Source organism: Centropristis striata, chromosome 7 (genome assembly GCF_030273125.1).
Source record: "Centropristis striata isolate RG_2023a ecotype Rhode Island chromosome 7, C.striata_1.0, whole genome shotgun sequence".
Lineage (NCBI taxonomy): Eukaryota > Metazoa > Chordata > Actinopteri > Perciformes > Serranidae > Centropristis > Centropristis striata.
The window spans coordinates 19,926,203-19,945,507 of NC_081523.1; the positions used below are offsets into that span (position 1 = coordinate 19,926,203).

At 40.4% G+C, this 19,305-nt stretch overlaps 1 protein-coding gene across 1 annotated transcript in view; it reads left to right on the plus strand.

The window, feature by feature from the left end:
• Positions 1 to 11,074, plus strand: part of ccser1 (coiled-coil serine-rich protein 1) — a 136,466-nt gene extending 125,392 nt beyond the window's left edge. The window contains exon 11 of the mRNA XM_059336886.1: positions 5,154 to 11,074. Coding sequence (XP_059192869.1) covers positions 5,154 to 5,981 — 828 coding nt within the window. The 3' untranslated portion in view covers positions 5,982 to 11,074. The remainder of the gene's footprint in view (positions 1 to 5,153) is intronic.
• Positions 11,075 to 19,305: the final 8,231 nt, after the last annotated feature.

The following is a 19,305-nucleotide window of genomic DNA, read 5'->3' on the forward strand; positions in this document are numbered from 1 at the left end:
TGAATTTTAATGTTCTCCCTGTATCATATAATATAAGTTTAATTTCACATAAAAACCAGAGAGAGAGGTGAAGTGGAGAGTGAGTCAGCGGTTAGAAAATTGGGAGAGTCGTATAGGGAGATGGTGAGGAGAGGCAGGGAATAGAGGGGAGATGAAAATGGAAGACTAGAACAAAGTCAAAATGAAGAGAGAGAGAGAGCTACAGGTTGTGCAAGAGACTGACTTCCTATGGGGGTTGTGTATTGATGAAAACCTACAAGTTCAAAGTAAAGGTATGCTGTGGCCTTGAGACACTAGACTCAGGCTGCAGTTTCACCCCTTGTTTGATTGTTTGTTGCAGGTTTATGCTGCAAAGTGCCTGTGGGAGACTCTGCTGCACAAACCTTGTCTGTGAATATTCAATGATACTTGTGGGCAAGAGCTAAGGAAATGATAGTTGAAGCATTGTGGGATTCTTGAGTGTCGACGTCATGTTTTTCAGCTTGTTTTACCTCTTTCTATGCTCCACTTTCAAAAGCAATGCCAGCTATGTTCAGCACTTGTAGCACATTATGCTTGTTTGTTTTAAGGCTTCTTCAAATGATCCTGAAGTGCTGCCTTATGCCTCACAACTTAAAAAGACTTATTTGTCTTTAAAGTCTGGATCCTGGGTTTTTCACCTCGCCAACTCTATGTTTCTGTCACTGGGCATACATTTTCAAACAAATATGAATGAGACTGTCTGTTGAGATAAAGGTAGACCGGATGAGGTAGGATGGCTTGGGCTCGCACAGCACGGTTGGAAAATGTATTTGGTGATAGTCTAAATAGGATTTTAGAGTACCATCTGTGTGGGTGTACTGCACTGTTATTGTATCCGCACTGAACACCCCGGTGTTTCACACTTTCAAAGAACCACAGGATTTCTTTGTTCACAGAGTATGTGGGTGTCAAAGAATATAAAGAATTCACATTTACAAACTTTTACCTCTCTAATCTCACTGTGAAGAGTTGGAAACTTTTGGGGTCCGATGCATTTCAGCCCCATGGCCTTCATTAAAATTAGATATGTGGGTGCAGGGATACTGAGCCAAGGTGTGCGATTGATGGCGGTTACAGTAGGAGCACTTTGCTTACATTGGGCCTGTGTTGCACCTGGCTACACTCTGTTTTCTATAATTAGTTAGTTTTAGTTTGTTTGAGGGGAAGAAAAGTCATGAAATAAATTCTCCGCCCCCTCTCTTCTCACAGTATAAAAATGACTAAGACAGGCAATAGCAAACGTTGTATAGGGATGTTTTAGTGTTTTAAGGAGCTCTTTTATGCAAACTTGGCCATTACCACATTGCTGTGTTCTTCACTGCCCAATAAAAACTAAGGTTGCAGGCGAGGGCCCCCTTAAATCACTCTGATTTACCTAGGTCTACGAGTTTGTGTGTGTGTGTGTGTGTGTGTGTGTGTGCGTGCGTGTGTATTTATAGGGCTGTGTGTGTAAGACAGACTCTAGAGTGTTTGCACACACACAGGCCGTTCTGTCACTAGAGAAGAGGCAGCCTGCTTGCCGCAGAGCGTGTACTTGAGAAAGGACACCTGAGTTTGTAAATCAGACCCTCTCTCTCTCTCTCTCTCTCTCTCTCTCTCTCTCCCTCTCTCTCTCTCTCTCTCTCTCTCTCTCTCTCTCTCTCCCTCTCTCTGCGCCTTGGTGTCTGTTCTACTGTTGTCTTCATTTTTCTTTATCTCTCTGTTTAATCAACTTCTCACTAGTTTGTCATTCCCTCCTGTCCTCTCGCTTTTTTTTTCCAAATTTGTTTACTAGACCCTCCTCATTGTGCTTTGTGACCTTTTTCTTTCTCAGTGCCTGCCCCTCTTGTGCTCTCCTACATACACCGCCCCAGCTTTACCCCAGTTTTTAGTTGCGTTTGATTCATTGTATGATTAATTTTTTTTTTTTTTTTTTTTTTCTTCTTCCGAACTTGGATCAGCAATGCCCCTTTGATATGGAGCATATGTTTCTACAACCAACTCTTTGTACTCTGCCTGGTAATTATTTCTTTCAAAGTCGTCTGCCAATTTGTATCTTACTGCTCTCGCCTTACCTTCTGTTGTTTTCTCAAATGTCTGAGGGTGGAAAACACTACAGACTGTTTTGTAAGATTAGAGATTTAGCCCTAATTAAGCCGTCCCACATAAACCTACACCGCCATAGTGGATATTCAATGCTGTGGCAATATCCTTATGTTTTTTTTCGCCCCTATGCAGGAAATTTGGCTGGAATGGAGATTCTCACTCCGCTTAATTAGATCAAGCAATCTGCAAGAAGTCTTGTAGTGTTTATACACCCATTAGAGCCCATTAGAAAGCAGAGACGCACTCCCCAAGCTCTTTAAATAAGCTGTATAGACAACGACACACTGTTTGATGTTTTGGCAGTGCGCTGTGGTGGGTTTTTTGTACATGAAAGGACATAGGGACTGAGCAGATTGTTTGGCTGTAATTCAGATTTTTGTAAAAGCCTTATTGTTGATGATATAAGCATGTCAGGAACTATTTCTGTGTACTGAATGTGGAGGATTACAAGCATCATGGACATGCAGCATGGACAGATTAAGATTTTATTAACAAATGTAAAAGTCATTCAAAGTCAGCATTTGAACAACATGATTGTGTAAGGCATAAAAGGTAAAACAAAACAAAAAAAACGTATCTTATTTATCTTTAAAGTAAGTCAAGAAAAGAAAATGGTTTTATTTCTTAATCTTTAATATCAGTATCAGGAGCAGAAAGGTTCAAAATGTTCACCGTGTTCACTTGCTGTTTTTTCTGCTCTTCTCAGGACCTTGTTTACTTATCATATTTACCCTCCACTCTATAGCGCCTCAGACTAAATTAGAGCCCAGCACAGTCACAGCTAAATCCTCATAGAATCCTTTCATACTTTGAAATGCAAAAAATGCTAGAAATAGCACCTCACAGTGAGATATTAAAAGTCTGAAGGTGTTCAGGGGCCGGAAACATTCACAAGCCATTGCACCGACAGAATTTTCCAACCGCATAGGATATTTAGTACTACTGTCTTTTTACTGCATGAAAATGACGACTTCATTAAATATAATCTATGTCCATTCATTATTAGAGGTATATACCATATACAGAAATGGTTTTAATTATTTATCTCTTGACCCAACATGTATTCTAATTAAAGCCAATACCTTAATCTAGCCCTTAATAACCAGCAGTTTAGAAAGTACTGAAGCAAATCACTAGCATGACATGATTTATGAAGCTCAGTGTACACCAGAAAACATAATAAAGGCTCCATAAACCTTTCTATAAATAGCATTTGCTGGGTGAACAGCAGGCGACTTATTTCAGTCCAGCCACCTTCTGCTTTGATACATTTTAAAGTGAGCATAATGATAGTGCTTACCTGTTAGCCTGCTAAGTCCCGCCCCCACTTTCTTAATATGAATCGGTGTGTGCATGTGTTCAGCTGAGAGGTTGCGTCCTGCTGAGAGGAGAGTTGTTTTCCCCAGACCCCCCGAGCTGACTACTTTTTCCTTACTCCTTGTGGAAATATAAAGTGCAACACTTATTGTGGATTTAAGAGATAGATGGATTTAAAATGATGCCTGTATTACACATTTTATTGACTATTTAGACAGATTAAGAATCAGGGAGCAAATGCTATACAACTGCTGCTTTTCTGCAGTGCTAATTCACAACCACACTGGGAAACAGTATGTTGACACTGGTGTGTGAAGCCTTGCATAGATGCATCTTGTATCATACACTGCCAATGCGTGTTGCCCTTAACACTCAGGAGAAAGATCGCTGTCTCATTCCCAGGTCGTCAAATTCTGACGCCTTGGGTTAGTATTTGGGCTGGAATTCTAACCAAACCATCAGTATACATAATTTAGGTTGCAGTGAAGAGGGTGACCACTAAGTTGATCTGACACAAATAAATTAACTTCTCATTTAAGTTTTTTGTTTGATGTTTAAGTGCTTTTGACAGAATTATGCATCACTGTGTCAAATGAGCATCATTTGTAAAACGCAAAGTCTCCCTTTCCAGTTTCTTTGTGATCTCCCCACTTTTTCGCTCCCTTCCCTCTCTTTAATTTGATTTCAGGTTGAAAGTATTATGAATAAAAACCGTTTCATTGAATTAGCAGTGCCACTGTTATCCTGTACTTATTCAGTTAGCTGTGTTCTGGCTAATTACATTTCTACCTCTCACACCAAATTTCTCTCGACAGCCTCGACACAGTAATTACATTATTTTTAATATCAATTTGCATGCATGCACACATGGAAACGTGATCACATTCATCACATGAAAGTACACTGGCGATTAAATAAATGTATGCATGTACACCCAGGATGCATAGAGTGTGTGCATGTAGACGCATGCTCATGCATAAGAACTGCACAAGAAAACACACACAGCCATGGTGTTGGCAAATGTCAACGCAGCTTACTCTCCCATGCGGTTTAGTGTCGGATGAAATCGTGCTACTTTAGTGAACATTGCACACTTGGTCCCTGTGTGATTTTTGGTTTGTGTGTGTGTGTGTGTGTGTGTGTGTGTGTGTGAGAGAGAGAGAGAGAGAGAGAGAGAGAGAGAGAGAGAGAGCAGAGGGACAGCAATGAGATATGTTGCATAAGGGGATGCAGTGGAGTGTGAAAGGGAACAGGTGGCTTCTGTTTCTGCCATCGAGCTTTATGTGCCATCGTTTCCATTGTGTGTGTGTGTGTGTGTGAGTGTAAAGTGTATCCCATTGCCTTGTGAGTGTAGATTTGTGCATACCTTGAGCGCACATACATGCATATGTTAAGTTTTCTTGTTTCTGTGTGTGTGTGCGTGTGTGCGTGTGTGTGCGTGTGCTTTAGTGAGCAGGGGTAGGGTTCCGGTTGGTTTAGAAACAATTAGAACAAGCTGCAGGAGCCCAGAGAGATCGTTCTCCAAATGTCACCCAATTAACAATCTATACTGAACACTCAACAGTGCTCTCTCTCATGCTGCCTGTCTCTCTGTTTGTCTCTGCCTGTCTGTCTCGCTCTCTCATTTCCTCTTGCTCAGTAAATCATTCTTGAAAGAGTGCACATCACACACTCACTGACAGACAGAGAGCCTCTTTAACATGTGCTTTTCTTGTCTTCCTCTCTCTCAGACCAGTCATCCAGGCCGGTGGTCAGGACAAGGCAGCAGCAGCAGCAGCCTGGTTTCAAGGGAGCGAAGGGTAGCGCGGGGTTCGGGGGCAGCGCTCGTAGGGGACCTCTGTAACCAGCACCTCCCCCACCACTATCCCCCTCTGCATGGCCGCCCTCCTGCGTCTGAACGACACACTGCCAGGGAGGAGCGCCACTGCCAAGGGGTCCTGGCCCCGCCCACAGCCCGCAACCCTGCTCCAAATCTGACTCAAGGCTCCTCCAACCCGTCCTTTGCCACTTCTGCAGTGCCAGCCCAAGCCTCCCTTACTACTCCAGCCCAGATTCAAGTTTCACACCCGGGCCTTAATCCAAATCAATGCCCGGGCTCCGGTTCAGCCGCTGCTAATCACACTGCAATTCCATCTCTGTCCCCCAGGCAGCCAGAGGGGGTGTCCTCCTCTTCTGAGTCCTTAACTCCAGGAGGAGGAGGAGGAGGAGGGGGTGGAGTTAGTCTGCCAGGTGGGGCGAGGAGGGGAGGAGGAGAGCACCATCCCCCTAGCCATATCCCTCGTGCAGTCGGGGCCAGCACCTCCTCAAGCCTCCACAGTCTTGCAAGCAGAGGGAGCCCCTCCCAGAGCGTCTCATCGTCCATCCAAGCCTCCCCTCCACCTCCTACTCCTTCCCCAGCCTCCTCTTCCTCCTCCTCTTCCTCCTCTATGTTTACAGGTCGCTTAGGACAACCACCTCGAGGCCCTCTGTCTCTGCATAGCTACACTCGTAAAAATGTCTTCCTCCAGCATTCCCTACAGACTGCTGAACTGCAAGCTCTGACACAGAGAGACAGTTGAGGGCACACAAACATTTCCACCATCAATTTTGACTTGAGCAACAATATGTGTGACTTTATAGAAAAACTGCTGCTCCTTCACTCCTTGTGTCCCAATTCTCCCTGAATCATCAACCATGCGCGCTTACAATCATGCTTGTCTATCTTTACAATCCAGACCAACCCTGTGCTGACATTTTGTTCTTAGATTTACTCGTTTAAACACACTTGTATGCAAGGTCACACACACACAGACACACACACACACACACACACACACACACACACACACACACACACACAGATATCAGGCTGTGAGTATGAGAAAGGCACTCACCCGTCTGTCAGAACTCCCACGTTGTGTCATGCTGACAGTTTAGATGTGCTTACGCCCACAGACACACAAAGTGCACAGAGACTCACAACCTCATACTCATGCGCACATATACACATCTAGTCACACACACACATTTAGCTACACACACTCACACAGAGAGATCATCTGTGATATCTCTGCCTTACAATCTGCACAAATAACAGGGCGTTAAAACTGAGAGCAGAGATGAGGTTTGTATTTGTGTTGTTAAAGATTTATTTTTTATCCATTATTTGATCATTTTTAAAAAAGTTTAACCATGTGCTGCATAATGAACTATGGGACTGAGCATTATTTGTGCTGGTAAGGATTTATTCTCACATTGCCAAATCCTACATCAACTTCTCATTCCTCGATGTCCGCCAACAGAAGTCAAGATGAAAAGACAAATGTCCACCCTTTTACTGCATGCTTTTTAAAATTTAAGGAAAATACAGGTGAGCATTTTGTACTGCAACAAAAGCAGCATCTGGGTGACTTTTAAAGTCTTTTGATAACATTTCAGTATCTACTCTCACCCCAGTGTTTCAAGAAGGGAACCAAACATGCCAAAACCTCCAAGACATGAGCCTGTAGAGTGTTTTGAGATGTAAATCTTAATCATTCTGCTCATATTAATAAGGCATTAGAAGTACTTTTGGCTTAAAACTGGACCACTGTTTTTTTAGAAATGCAATGTTGCAATATTATCCGCATTATATACGATATAAGAGTCAATGTGTATCTGCAATGTTAGATTAGTACAGTACAGAAATGAAGTGTTTCATTCTAAAACAAATTACTTATAATGGAAAAATGACACTAACTATCTCTACTGAACCCTCAGCTAATAAAATCAAAACATATTAGACTATGACATCAAGCAGAATAGGATTTTAACGATCTGGCACAACCAGCATTATGTATTTTATCCAAAACGGGGGGGGAAGTATCAGGTTTTGGAATGAAGCCCTTCAGATCTTCTTTAGGGCTGGGCATCGACGGGGGAAACCTACTGGTGCTTTGCTAAATTACAGAATCAATACCCATTTTCAGGATTTGAAAGGAAAAATGTTTAAAATAATGGCTTTACAGTTGACACATTTTTTTCAATGACAGTTTTACCGAGGCATCAGTTGAGTGGAGTCTAATTCTGTCTAGGGAATTAAGTAACAGAAAAAAATATTACACAGAAAGATGTTTACTCAATGAAATAAGAAGAAAGAAACAAAAAAACATGATTTTATAAATTTGGAAACGCATCAGAAGTTTTCCACTGATACCCAGTCCTTAAATACTAGCCTTCTTTTATCTTTCTCATCTCAGATGTGTTGGTTATCTTTTAAAAAAACAACCTAATTAGATTGCATTTGGTATAACAAGGCTAGCAGTTGTTTCTGCACAGTAGGACACTCTTTGAGTGAGTTTAACATTTTCTGTAACTGCCATGACCTGCTGAGTCGTACAACATCCTTCACACTTTGGAGAAAAAACATGCCACAATTTGATAAGTGAGAAAAGCTACCTTTTTTAAATCTGTGAACAACCTCTTTAATCTGCCAGTGATGAATATATTTGCTCTGCTGAATTGAATAGACTGTCGAACAGCCCTTTTTTCTACACAGCCTGTGAGGTAAACAAATCTTATAATGTCAACCAGGAGGTGGGAGCCTGTGCTGCTGCTAAGTACAGGCCAGAAGTTCAACGCTCCCAGCGTCTACAGAAAATGTTAGATTTTGGAGAAGTTGTTGAACTTGTCTGTCTCTAAGCGGCACCTGGCTGTAGGGAGGTTGTATAAATTGTGTGTGTGTGTGTTGTAATGCACACCTCATGAGGCAAGGACCTGATAGAGGTGAAGACAAGCCTGAAGGTAGACAGTTGTGCTCCCACTGGTGGAAACGCCTTCTCTCCCTCTGGTCTGCTTCATTTGCACACTATTTCCTCTTTTTTTTTATCCACCCTGTTTCATCTCTTTCTGTTCTTATTTCTTTCTCCGTCCTATGTTCTGCTTTTTCCACCTATCCACTCCTTATTCCCCTTCAGCCTCTCCCTATACATTTCCCCCAGCATCCCACTGTACTGCATGCAAACTCAGTAGCTCCTTTTGTTGCTGTCCTCTTTTTTTCAATCCGTTATCTTCCTTCCCCTACTATCATGTCCCAAGTCTCTCGTTCACTCCATCTCTCTCCCCTGATTTTCTCCAAGCTTGTATTGTCATACAGTGTATCTGTAACAGACTGTGTTGCAGCGGCTCTCAGTCCTGGGCATTGGGGCCTGTTTTTCATTCCAGCTGTCTAATCAGGGAGTCATTTTACACCTGGTGAATGCAATTAACTACCCGGTAGTGTAGACGGCCAGCAGTAATGTGGCTCCGGAGGACCTGGACTGAGAACTGCAGCTGCAATACGAACAAAACATTCCCTGCCTTGTTTGTTTACATGTGGAGGGTGACAATGCTGTGTCGCTGGCTGACCTCTTGAGATATACACATCCCTCGTCAATGCGCACACAATAATGGCACTATGTGAAATGTCATAAGGGGGCTTAATTTTCATTTGCACTGCCCACTCACATTTTAAATCTTTCCTAACAGCTGTGCTTGTTTCAGCTGTGTTTAAATTGCCACTAAGATCATCATGAAAGGAAAAAAAAACACATCTGAGATGGCAATTCAAATGTGGCACTGAGGTCTTATAAAGACATTTCCCCCGTGTTTTAGTAAGAATTAACTGATATTGAATTTCACTGTTGGGAAACAAGGGTCTATAATCATGAAGTGGGCACACCTCACAAACCTCAATTCTTCATTTTACTTAGCAGCATGTTGTGCATTTGAGATGCTACATTTCATATGTTGGGAAGTTATTTATTGTTTTCTGCCTTATTTATATTTATTGCCATAGAGACAGTTTCCTGAAAGCACCTTGGCACTCATTAACAAATTAAGATAGGGGTCACAAGATGACAATTCTAATGATTATGTTGTTATTATTATGATTTTAATGAATCACATATATAATACTGTCCTAGCTTTTTAATGTGCTTACTGTAATCAAGTTTTTTTTCTTTTTGAATTGCTGTAATTATGAAATGGAGCTGTATAATTGTACATAAATTATTATAAATGTTTGCAGTTCATGGACACGAACGTCTCGTGCTCATGTAAATGGCATTTAAGAGTAGGGTTCACATACATTGTTTGTTGGTACATCACGGATAGGAACACAACAGAAAAGGTGAATTTCTTTCATTAATAGATGTGAAATACAGTCGGAGGTCTGAGCTGTTACCAAAGTGTTTCAAGCTATAGTTACACATCAGAAAACTAAGCTGACAAACTTTAAGTGTTAGTTTGGTTTTTTGAAGTGGGGTTGCATGAGGTAGTAATCCATAGTCAGTGTACTACCCCCAGTAGACGATTAGCACACCCCTAATTTGGAGAAGCAGGCAGGAGTACCGACATGGAAGCTAAGCAATTTGCAGCTAAGGACAGGGGGTGCAGTAAAATTTATTTAAACCCACTAAAGAAAAACCCCACCTAAATAAATTAATATCAGATTAAGTGTATTCCATATTAAGTATATTTTCACCACTTTTACCTTTCTGTCAGACAAGTTGATGTGGGGGAACTGAAGTTGTTCTCCATGTCTTTGATAAAGTGACCAGACTCCATTGACAAAAACAGTACTTTTATCTTGCTGAAGACAAGACTTACTGTTCTGCCACTGCCTCAGTTATTTGTTTGTGTTATTATTTGACTCTAGTGGTAGGTTTAGTGGTAGACTCTGGTGTTCTGTGAGATAAAATTACAGTTTTTTTCAATGGAGTCTGGTCACTTTGATGAGAACATGGAGAACAGCTTCAGTTTCGCCACGTCAACTGAAATGGCTGTATGACAGCACGGTAAATGGTGAAAATATTCTTAATTTAGCATACACTTAAACTCATATTAATTTATTTAGGTGGCTTAAATACATATCACTGCTACCCCTGTCCTTAGTTGTACTTAGCTGTGCGTGCCTGTCTTCCTATCTGCTCCCCCCACCTGAGGGCATGTTTAATGCAGTGTACTGTAGGTAGTACTTTAAGTATGGACAAGTACCTCATACAGCCCTACTTCAGTAAATCAGAACTTTCCCTTTAATACATTCCATGTTAAATTTAGACCCTATGCTAAATTTTTCATGTAAAGACCAGTTGACTTGCTCATAGGTGTAGGGTCACTGATTCACCTCTCCCCCTCTCTGAAATCCAGCCTTTGCACTATGACTATTTCTGCTTGAGATGACTTTGCAAGACATGACTTTGCAAACTTTTGCCTAACTGTGTCAGAGTGGATCATCAAGTCAAGTGGATGATGATCTATTAAAAGCTGCTTTTTCAGTTCAGGATGAAGTCTGTGTCTATGTATATAAAACTGTTGGGTAGAGTCATACTGTGAGCCTCTGACCAGTTAGCCCAGAAATACATAAGGGATAATCAAAATAATGAAATATTTCTTCATAATCGTTATTCACTTTACATGGTCGTTCTGAACAGTTTTGAAATTGTATCTATCAAGAACTGTTTGATGGGCTTATTGAAGGTCAGAAAACCTTGCAGTGTGTGTTTACTCAAAGTATTTCTCTGAAAGTTTCAGTCCAACATAGTTTTTTTTGTCACTTTCACAGTTTGTTCACATGAGAAATGTTTTATCAAAAGATTTTTGTCCACTGTCTCCTTATTGTTAATATTTAATAAAAATGAAATTGATGAAAACATTTCGTGGATATAATTTGATTATTGATTTTCCAGCGTTTACGTCAGGCTTTTCATTTTAAAATAAGGTGTGTCTCTAAAATGACTGGGACACATTAAAGCAATAAGAATGAATGATGGATTCTGCTACTACCAAAAAAAGAGCAGTGGAATAATAAAGCATTGAATCTATGGGGCCGAGGCTCCATCTCTCAGGCGGGGTAGATTTCAGTGTACAAATCTCTAAAGAAAAGAATGAATAAAATCAAAGAGTGAAAGTAGAACGTACAACAAAGCGATGAATAAAGAATCTTAGGGGCCATCACTTTAAAAGACTAACCGAGAAAAACTTTTCAGCTGTAACATCTGAGTGGACTTTAAAAGGTTGTGCGCGGCAATGGGTGCAGACAGAAGTAATTTTACCTCATTTGACATTAGCCTCCAACCTATTTGAGTGAGTTTTCATTTGGCAGTGACCATAAAGTATGGAAATGTTTAGAAAATCAATTACGTTAGAATGAGTTTGTGTGCATGCATGTGTGTGTGGGATGTAGACTTTGACTGTTTACCCCTTAGGGAGGACCTGTGCATGCTTCTCATTTCTGGACTCACTCAATTAGCGTTGGTGAGGTTATGACTGGCTGACTAGCATACACATACGCAAACACATTAGATTAGAAGACAGCAGTTTTGATTCTAACTTGCTGTAATTTATATGACAGAAGGTCAGCACATCAGTAAACACACTCCTGATAAAACAGAGCTTTGAAGTCCAAAGAGATCAAGAAATAGACAGCATATGGATTTATGCTGTTAATGAAGTATACTCAGTTGGCTCTGGAATTAGCATTTCAGGTGTTTGATGTGTAGTCCAAAAACTCCAGGATTAAAACGATTCATTGGTTTGTTGATCAGCAGGAAATAAAGTATAGCCTATTTTACTATATTATTCTATTATTATTAGCAACAACTGTTTAAGTCATTTATGAAGCAAAAATAACACACATGCCTTTTCCAGCCTGTCAAATCAATGTAATTATAAATGCAATACTTTGGGGTTTTGGATTGATGGTGAGAGAAAACACACAACGGCAAGGCCATACCTTTTAAATCATGATAGGTATTTAGTAGTGGTGTTCAAATGAAGCCCTGTGAAACATTAGTTGGTATTATTTGACCCCCACTAGATGGCGCTTTTGGTTTAAGGAATGGCAATTCAGTTTGTTTTCAACCCTTTGTTAAACAGAGAGCGGCATCTAAATCTATATTATCATATCATATTTACTATGTTTGTTACTTCTTGCGGTATTGATTGGGTTTCCTTTTGGACAAATGAAACAGCGCTCACTGGTTTGTAATGTGTGGTAAATGTGGGTCAGTTAGTGTGGAGCAGCACCATGCTATGGAAGAGGCAATGTCAAGGTTACCGAAATGAATCCTAGTGGCCAGATGTGTAAAATGCTTCATATACACAAAAACCTGCATATGCTATTTCCCCACACATTAACTGGTATTCATGATAGTATAATGTCCAGTATCATTCAATCCTTTAATTATTTAAATAAAGCTGCTACGAGATCACTGTCTACACTGCATGTGGGATGGGTTGACTTATGGTGACCTTAATGTAATGTAAATGTACCTGAATTTTCAATTTGCAGTGTGCTTTAAGGTGTTCACTTTGAATCTTTCAAAAATGATTTTTTTCAGTTTTCCCTTTTTCCACCAGATAGAATGAAATCATTGAATGATATGACACACCAATTTCACTGATTGAATTAATTTTATTTTCCTTTTATTTGTTTGTCTACAATAAAAATAAAAATAAATAATGCACTTTTATATACTTTATTTTAATTAATGGCATATGCATTCTATTTTCATTAGATTTTTTCTTTTCATGTTATGCTCAATTGTGAAACCCGTTGCTAAGACTTAATTACAGATCATATTTCTGACATTTAATGATGATGAGTGGGTGTCACCTCTGATGATAAGTACAGGTACGTTTGATGGGTTCACGACATAAGTGCTATAAATTGCTACAGTTGTGTCTCCAGCTGCTCTGTCAGTGGTGGAACCAGAGACTGATAAATACATATGACTCATTATTATAACCTAGATATAGTTCATAATTGTAACCGAGGCCGGCTCTATACTGGGGCAAGAGGGGGCTGAGCCCCCTTAAATGAATGTCTTGCCCCCTCAAATCAAAATTTTAGAAGTTGAAAAAGCACATAATATACTCACAAAATTAATATACATTACAATTTGACAAAATTATCTGCAGCAGCGGAAAAATCTGCCGAAAAAGGGACACACAATACACTGTTGGTTGAAATCTGGATGAAGGATGTTTTATTTTATTTTATTAATTTATTATTTATAAAGTGCAGTCCACTTCTCCAGGTTGGGGTTGGACAAATAGACCCCTTTCAATGAAGAAAGCATCGTTACTCACAGAAAAAAAAGTGCTGGAGCATGATGTGTACACATGATGCCCCCTTCACATTTCTGACTGCCCCCTCATATGCCTGCCTAGAACCGGCCCTGATTGTAACAGGGCTGATTCAAAACAAGCGTTGCAACTGTAGGCTACTTCTCTTTCAGTTTAGTTTGTTTGTTTCTTGTGTTTTTCTCTGGAGGAGCATGCAGAGTATTGACGGATAATTAGGGGCGTGTCTGCACGCGTTCACAGAGAACTGTTGGCGTGAACGCGCACCTGTGTGTGGCCCCAGTATGGCGTCATATTTGAGTCAAAAGTCGCGCGAGCGATAACACATCTGCACGCGCATTTATTTCGTGTCACGCGTGCAGATTTCAACTGCCGCGCGCACTTTTTTGATCTTCGCGCACATATTAATCAAACGAGTGAAGCAGATTCTCCCCCGTGCTCAGGTTAACGTATTTCACAACTTGAAGACGTCATGATGGCCGGGGACAGACCTGAAGTTTATTTATATAGTCTATGAAACAAACAGAGATCGCTAAGTGAACCCCTCCTGCAGCAGCACCACATACACACTGTACTGCTACAGAGCTAACTGTTAGCCTGTTAGCACATACGCACAGCCTTGGCCCCGCCCCCAATGTGTCAAAAGTCCTCGCTCCGCGCGAGCAGAGAACGGGGGAGAATCTGCTTCACTCAGTTGCTGAATATGTGCGCGAAGATCAAAAAAGTGCGCGCGGCAGTTGAAATCTGCGCGCGTGACACGAAATAAATGCGCGACTTTTGACTCAAATATGACGCCATACCCCATGTGTTTTGACATCCCTTGATCGTCAGGCTGTGGTCAGGTCTCTGGGAACCACTCTGAAAGGAACCTGCAACACATTTGTTTCCAGACTTATTAAAAAAATATAATTGTAGCAACGTGATTCAAATTAAATAACATGTAGTTTTCTGCTGTTGCTGATGATGGCAGCTACCGGTAACGTCACTTAGCTCGGAAACGGGAAACGTCAACACTTCGTTAAGGAAAGTACGTGACACGCCACTGCAGCTAGCACTTGTTTACAGGCCTGGCGTTAGCTACCATCACTTAGAAAGGAGTGTCATTAAATTTGGACAGGAGAGTTGGACACAAATATCAGCGGCTCGGCCTTAACATACAGGTAAGTGATGGAAAAACACAAACTCTTCATTAGCTTAGTTTAAATTGAAATATGCATGGCTGGCTATGGGTGTAATGAAATGTGCTGTGTCAATGAAATATGCTTTTCAGTAATGTGTTTGTATCATATGTGTATTTTGACTTACACATAAACTTGTTGTTTAAACATTATCCTGCGATTGGAAAACAAACAAATATGTAGGGTTGCACGATATTGGATTTTTTTTGCCTATATTCAATATGCCGATTTTTTGCATCTCATTTCGCCGATTACCGATATTTTTTCCCACACAACTAATTGCAGAGATCTTCATCTCTCTTCTGTAGTGGAATTAGCATACAGTATTGTGGAGTATACTCTTATCACATTTGTTATGTAATATTCATTCCTTGTGCAAAATAAAAAACATACTTGATGCTTAAAACTGCATACTTATTTTTTTACAATTGCTTTCAAATAAATACGAAAAGATACATCCTACTTAAAACTTGGATGATGCTTTCCCTGAGATAATCAATAACAATACCCACAATTAGGCCAATTTCACAATTGACATTATAAGTAAACATGTGCTTAAATTGGTCAGCTAAATGTACCTTGCAGACTGCTGCTTAAATTTAACTTTAAACAGGAGCTTAATATGTGATGACTCAATCTGCACTGTGCAAACAAAATCACAAAGAGTACAAAAACTATAAGCAGCTTCAGTCCCTAATCAGAACATAAATAAATAGGTGAGCTCAGTCTACATTGCACAATTCTATGAGCTACAAACAAGGTGCAATAGAGAGGTGATGTGCAAACAATAAAAAATTCCAAACAGATGACAGACATAGGCGCAGAGGTTGTGCATTTAATCAAGTAAGCAGCACCCCATTATTTAATCGGTTTATTGTATCAGCGGATATCGGCGTTTTGGCCGATGTCCGATAGTTCATTTTTAAGCCAATATCGGCCGATACCGATAATGTGCTGATAATATCATTCATCCCTACAAATGTGTTTCTTTGTGACAAGACTTTCTTTAGAGGACCTGTCTGTTTATCCCACACTTTACCTCTGCTAATCTATGATCTAAATAAAGTAATTTTATTGAAGCCCCAAATCATCCATTAGCCTCATCTAGTATATATTCATCTTCTTCTATTTTGAACCCATTTTATGTCGGCTTACATTTCAACAGACATTTTATTGCGAGGTAAAATATGAGGATGTCTCTGCTGGGAACTGAAGTGAGATTGCTGGTGTCAACATGCCAAAAATGTCTGAAAAACTTTACTGTTAGTTTCAGATCCATATTATATGTCACAAGTGCTAAACAAGGACAGTAGCATAAGCCTAGCAGTAGCATGTGACGTTAACTAGTCAAGTCTTGTACTTGTTTCATTACGACTTGACTTCTAGACAGATCAATAACTTTTTTGAAGCACTGCCAGACCACTCTGTCAGACTGTCGCTTCTAGCTGTTGGCTTAGTGTGCTGTGACAGCCATGCTTCCCTTATGTCTGCAAGCCTGGAGTGGAGGGGTGAAGGAGGTGAGTGGTGTTTTTGTATGTGTTAGTGTGTGTGTGTGTGTGTGTGTGTGTGTGTGTGTGTGTGAGAGTGTCTCAAACTGCTCTCAATTATTTGCCACTTGAGTCTACTTCACTGTTCTGGCTCAACTTAAATTTGGATTTAAACCATTTTTGTCACTGTGACACCTGATCATCGATGCCTCCAGTTTCAGAGTCTGTATATGTGTGTGTGTGTGTATCACAATCGTCTCTCTCTGTCACTCTGCCATTTGTCAAAATCATTGTGAATGTGTTGGATCCACTTAGCTTTGTCCCCCATCTGTCTCTCCCTTGCTCTTCTATTCCTCCTCCCTCAATATCTGTCATCTCTCTCTCTGTCTGTCTGTCTGTCTGTCTCTTTCTCTCTCTGAGCAAATCACTCTTGTTGTCCCCCAGAACTGTCCAAAGCAAACCTCATTATTATACTGCTTGGCCAAAAGGCTATTACATTGCTCACTTTGCAGCAAAGTCAGACACTCAAGGCAGCATGCAACCAGTTGGTACGCAGTCACAACCTTCTCTCTCGCCTCAAGTTACAGAGATTGCACGAACATACACACTCCCTGCCAGCCCACTTAAAATCACGCTAATGTGTGTCTAACTCGCTGCTTCAGTGTCTCATGCTGGATTTTACAAGACTGTTGTGGGTGGATGTTGGGTCCACTAGGGGGTCCGAGGGCACGGTCCCTCACAGGTAACAGTACTGTGACCCGGCAGTATAGTAGATGTGGTTTAAGCTCCAAGTGCCCATTCATGATTTTTTCTCTCCTCAATCTCAGAGACAATTTTACATTTTATGATTGAAATATATTTATTCCATTTCTATTTGTTTGTTGTTATTAGAATTTAATTAATGAGTTTTCAGTTGACATTGCAGTTCCTGTTTTTTGGTTCATGTGGAGGTTTCAGCCTAGCCTCAAGATTTCATTCGCCTTCATTTCTTCTTCTCTGGTGTTAGAAAACTGTCTCCTCTCTGTCAGTCACTGACAGGAAGAGAACATTGTGTGCATTTTAAGTTAAATTAATAAATCTGGTGGAGTTTTAGAGCAAAATTAACAGGCTAGATGAATGAAAAACATTGTACTTTTGTAAACAATTTCTATTTTAATCTGTTTATTTGATAACACATTGGTTGTATAGACATGAATGGTGATTGACAACGAGCCAGAACAGAAGAGAGTTTTACAAACAAATTATCAAGACTCAGTGAATGTACAGGAGAGTTTGCCATTCGTGCACAAATAAATGTTGCAGCAGCTCTTGTAGAGAAGAGTCCACTTTCGGTTTTGCCGGTCCAGTGTATGAGATTAAACCAGTTTGAGTTCATGCAAACCAGCTGAATCATTATGACACATTCTGGCAAATTAAAAAGTATCATTTTTACAGTGTTACAGATTTGACTTTGGCGGCCCTACACATATATACTTTGACATCTTTTTATCCATCCCAAGAGAACAACACCATCCGCAATCAAGCTGTGCGCAGCATATTGATTTTTCTCAGCTCCTCCTTTTACCGTTCTCTCTCTTACAAACACACTGACACACTTCTGTCTGTGAACATTACCTCCTCCAAGCATACTTAGAATAAAAGCATGATCACATGTTCACAACACTATAAATACAGCATGCTACAGCAAGTTAGATTATCAAAAATAAATAAAAAATATGAGTTTCCGTAATAAAAACATGAAGCCAAAAATCATTTTAGTGTGGTTGAATCTGTGACATGCCCGTCAGTGAGCGAATATGGAGCAGACTTATTGGCATGTGCCGACACTGATAAGCAGCAATGGTGTGGTTGTTAAAAATGTAGGTGAGCTACAGAGGAGGTGGCAAACTGCTGAGGATCTGGATTACTGATGCCTCTTTTAGATCAAAGCAAGGACTCCGGAAAACATCAGTGTTTTCCTCAGTTGGAGTAGCTTAGCATGCTATATCCAACCTGCCGTTTACAACTTTGCTCCCTATCTTGGTTTAAAATTGGTCCAGTAAGGTTGAACACAGGTTAGTGTGACACTAGTACTGTATATGGTTCAAGCACCAAGCTCTTTGTCATGAATTCTGCTCTTTTCAAACTCAAAAACACATCACAGAGTGTAATTTGTTTCCTGTTATCACTGGTTTAATATATTGATTTTATTTTCATTTATTTATTATAATTTCCTTTTCGTAAAGTGTGACAGCATTCGACTACCCCATGTTTTTTCCTGTGAGTTTTCAGTTGGCATTGCAGTGATGTTTTCTGATTTCTGTCGATATTTCAGGCTTGCCTCACAATTTCATTTGCATCAATTTCTGTTCATGAGGCATTTGGTTTTAGAAAGCTGTCTCCTTTCTGTCAGTCACTGACAGGAAGAGATGCCCATCTGCAAGCTCTTGGCTCTCAAGTTTTCTTTCCTGTGTTGCAAAATGTGAGATGTGAATAAGAGGCGAGAATGATCATTTTGCCCTTTACATGCCTATTGTAGACTGAGAGATGATTGCAGTCCTCAGGAGTTATTTTGGCTGTTTCACACATGCAACCCAAAGCAGTCCATCAATTTTGCAACACAGATAAAAGTGTGCTACAGCGAGCCAAGATCGCACTGATGTGCTAGGCATATGATTCACAGAAGACCGCTATCTTTCCATGAAGGTGATTATTGGAGCTGTTTCCCTTTTAATATTTCAGTCATAAAGTGGTGTCCAAGAAAATCATAAGGCATTGCTTGAAGGAAAATTACATTTATTACAAAATGGGTGTTTATTTCTGTCGTTTTGGTCAGAATTTCAGACACTTTCCTCATCAGTTACTTTGCTGAGATCATGTTGACACTGCTTTACAATCTTGTAGGGCATGCTGCACAATCTAATACACAAGCAGTTAGTTTTTAACTAATGACTAAAAAAATGCAATTGCAAGGATTGGCTGTAACAGATCGATTTTGGCTCACCTCAGCACACTAGCATCAACCAGTCTTACCTCCTGAAAGAGGCATCAAATGAGTGACAAGCTGAGTCAGTTGGAGGTCCAGTGGGTTGGTGAATTAGGCATTTGAGTTTCCATCCAAAGGCTGCTAGTGACAAGCCTCTCATTAACCACCT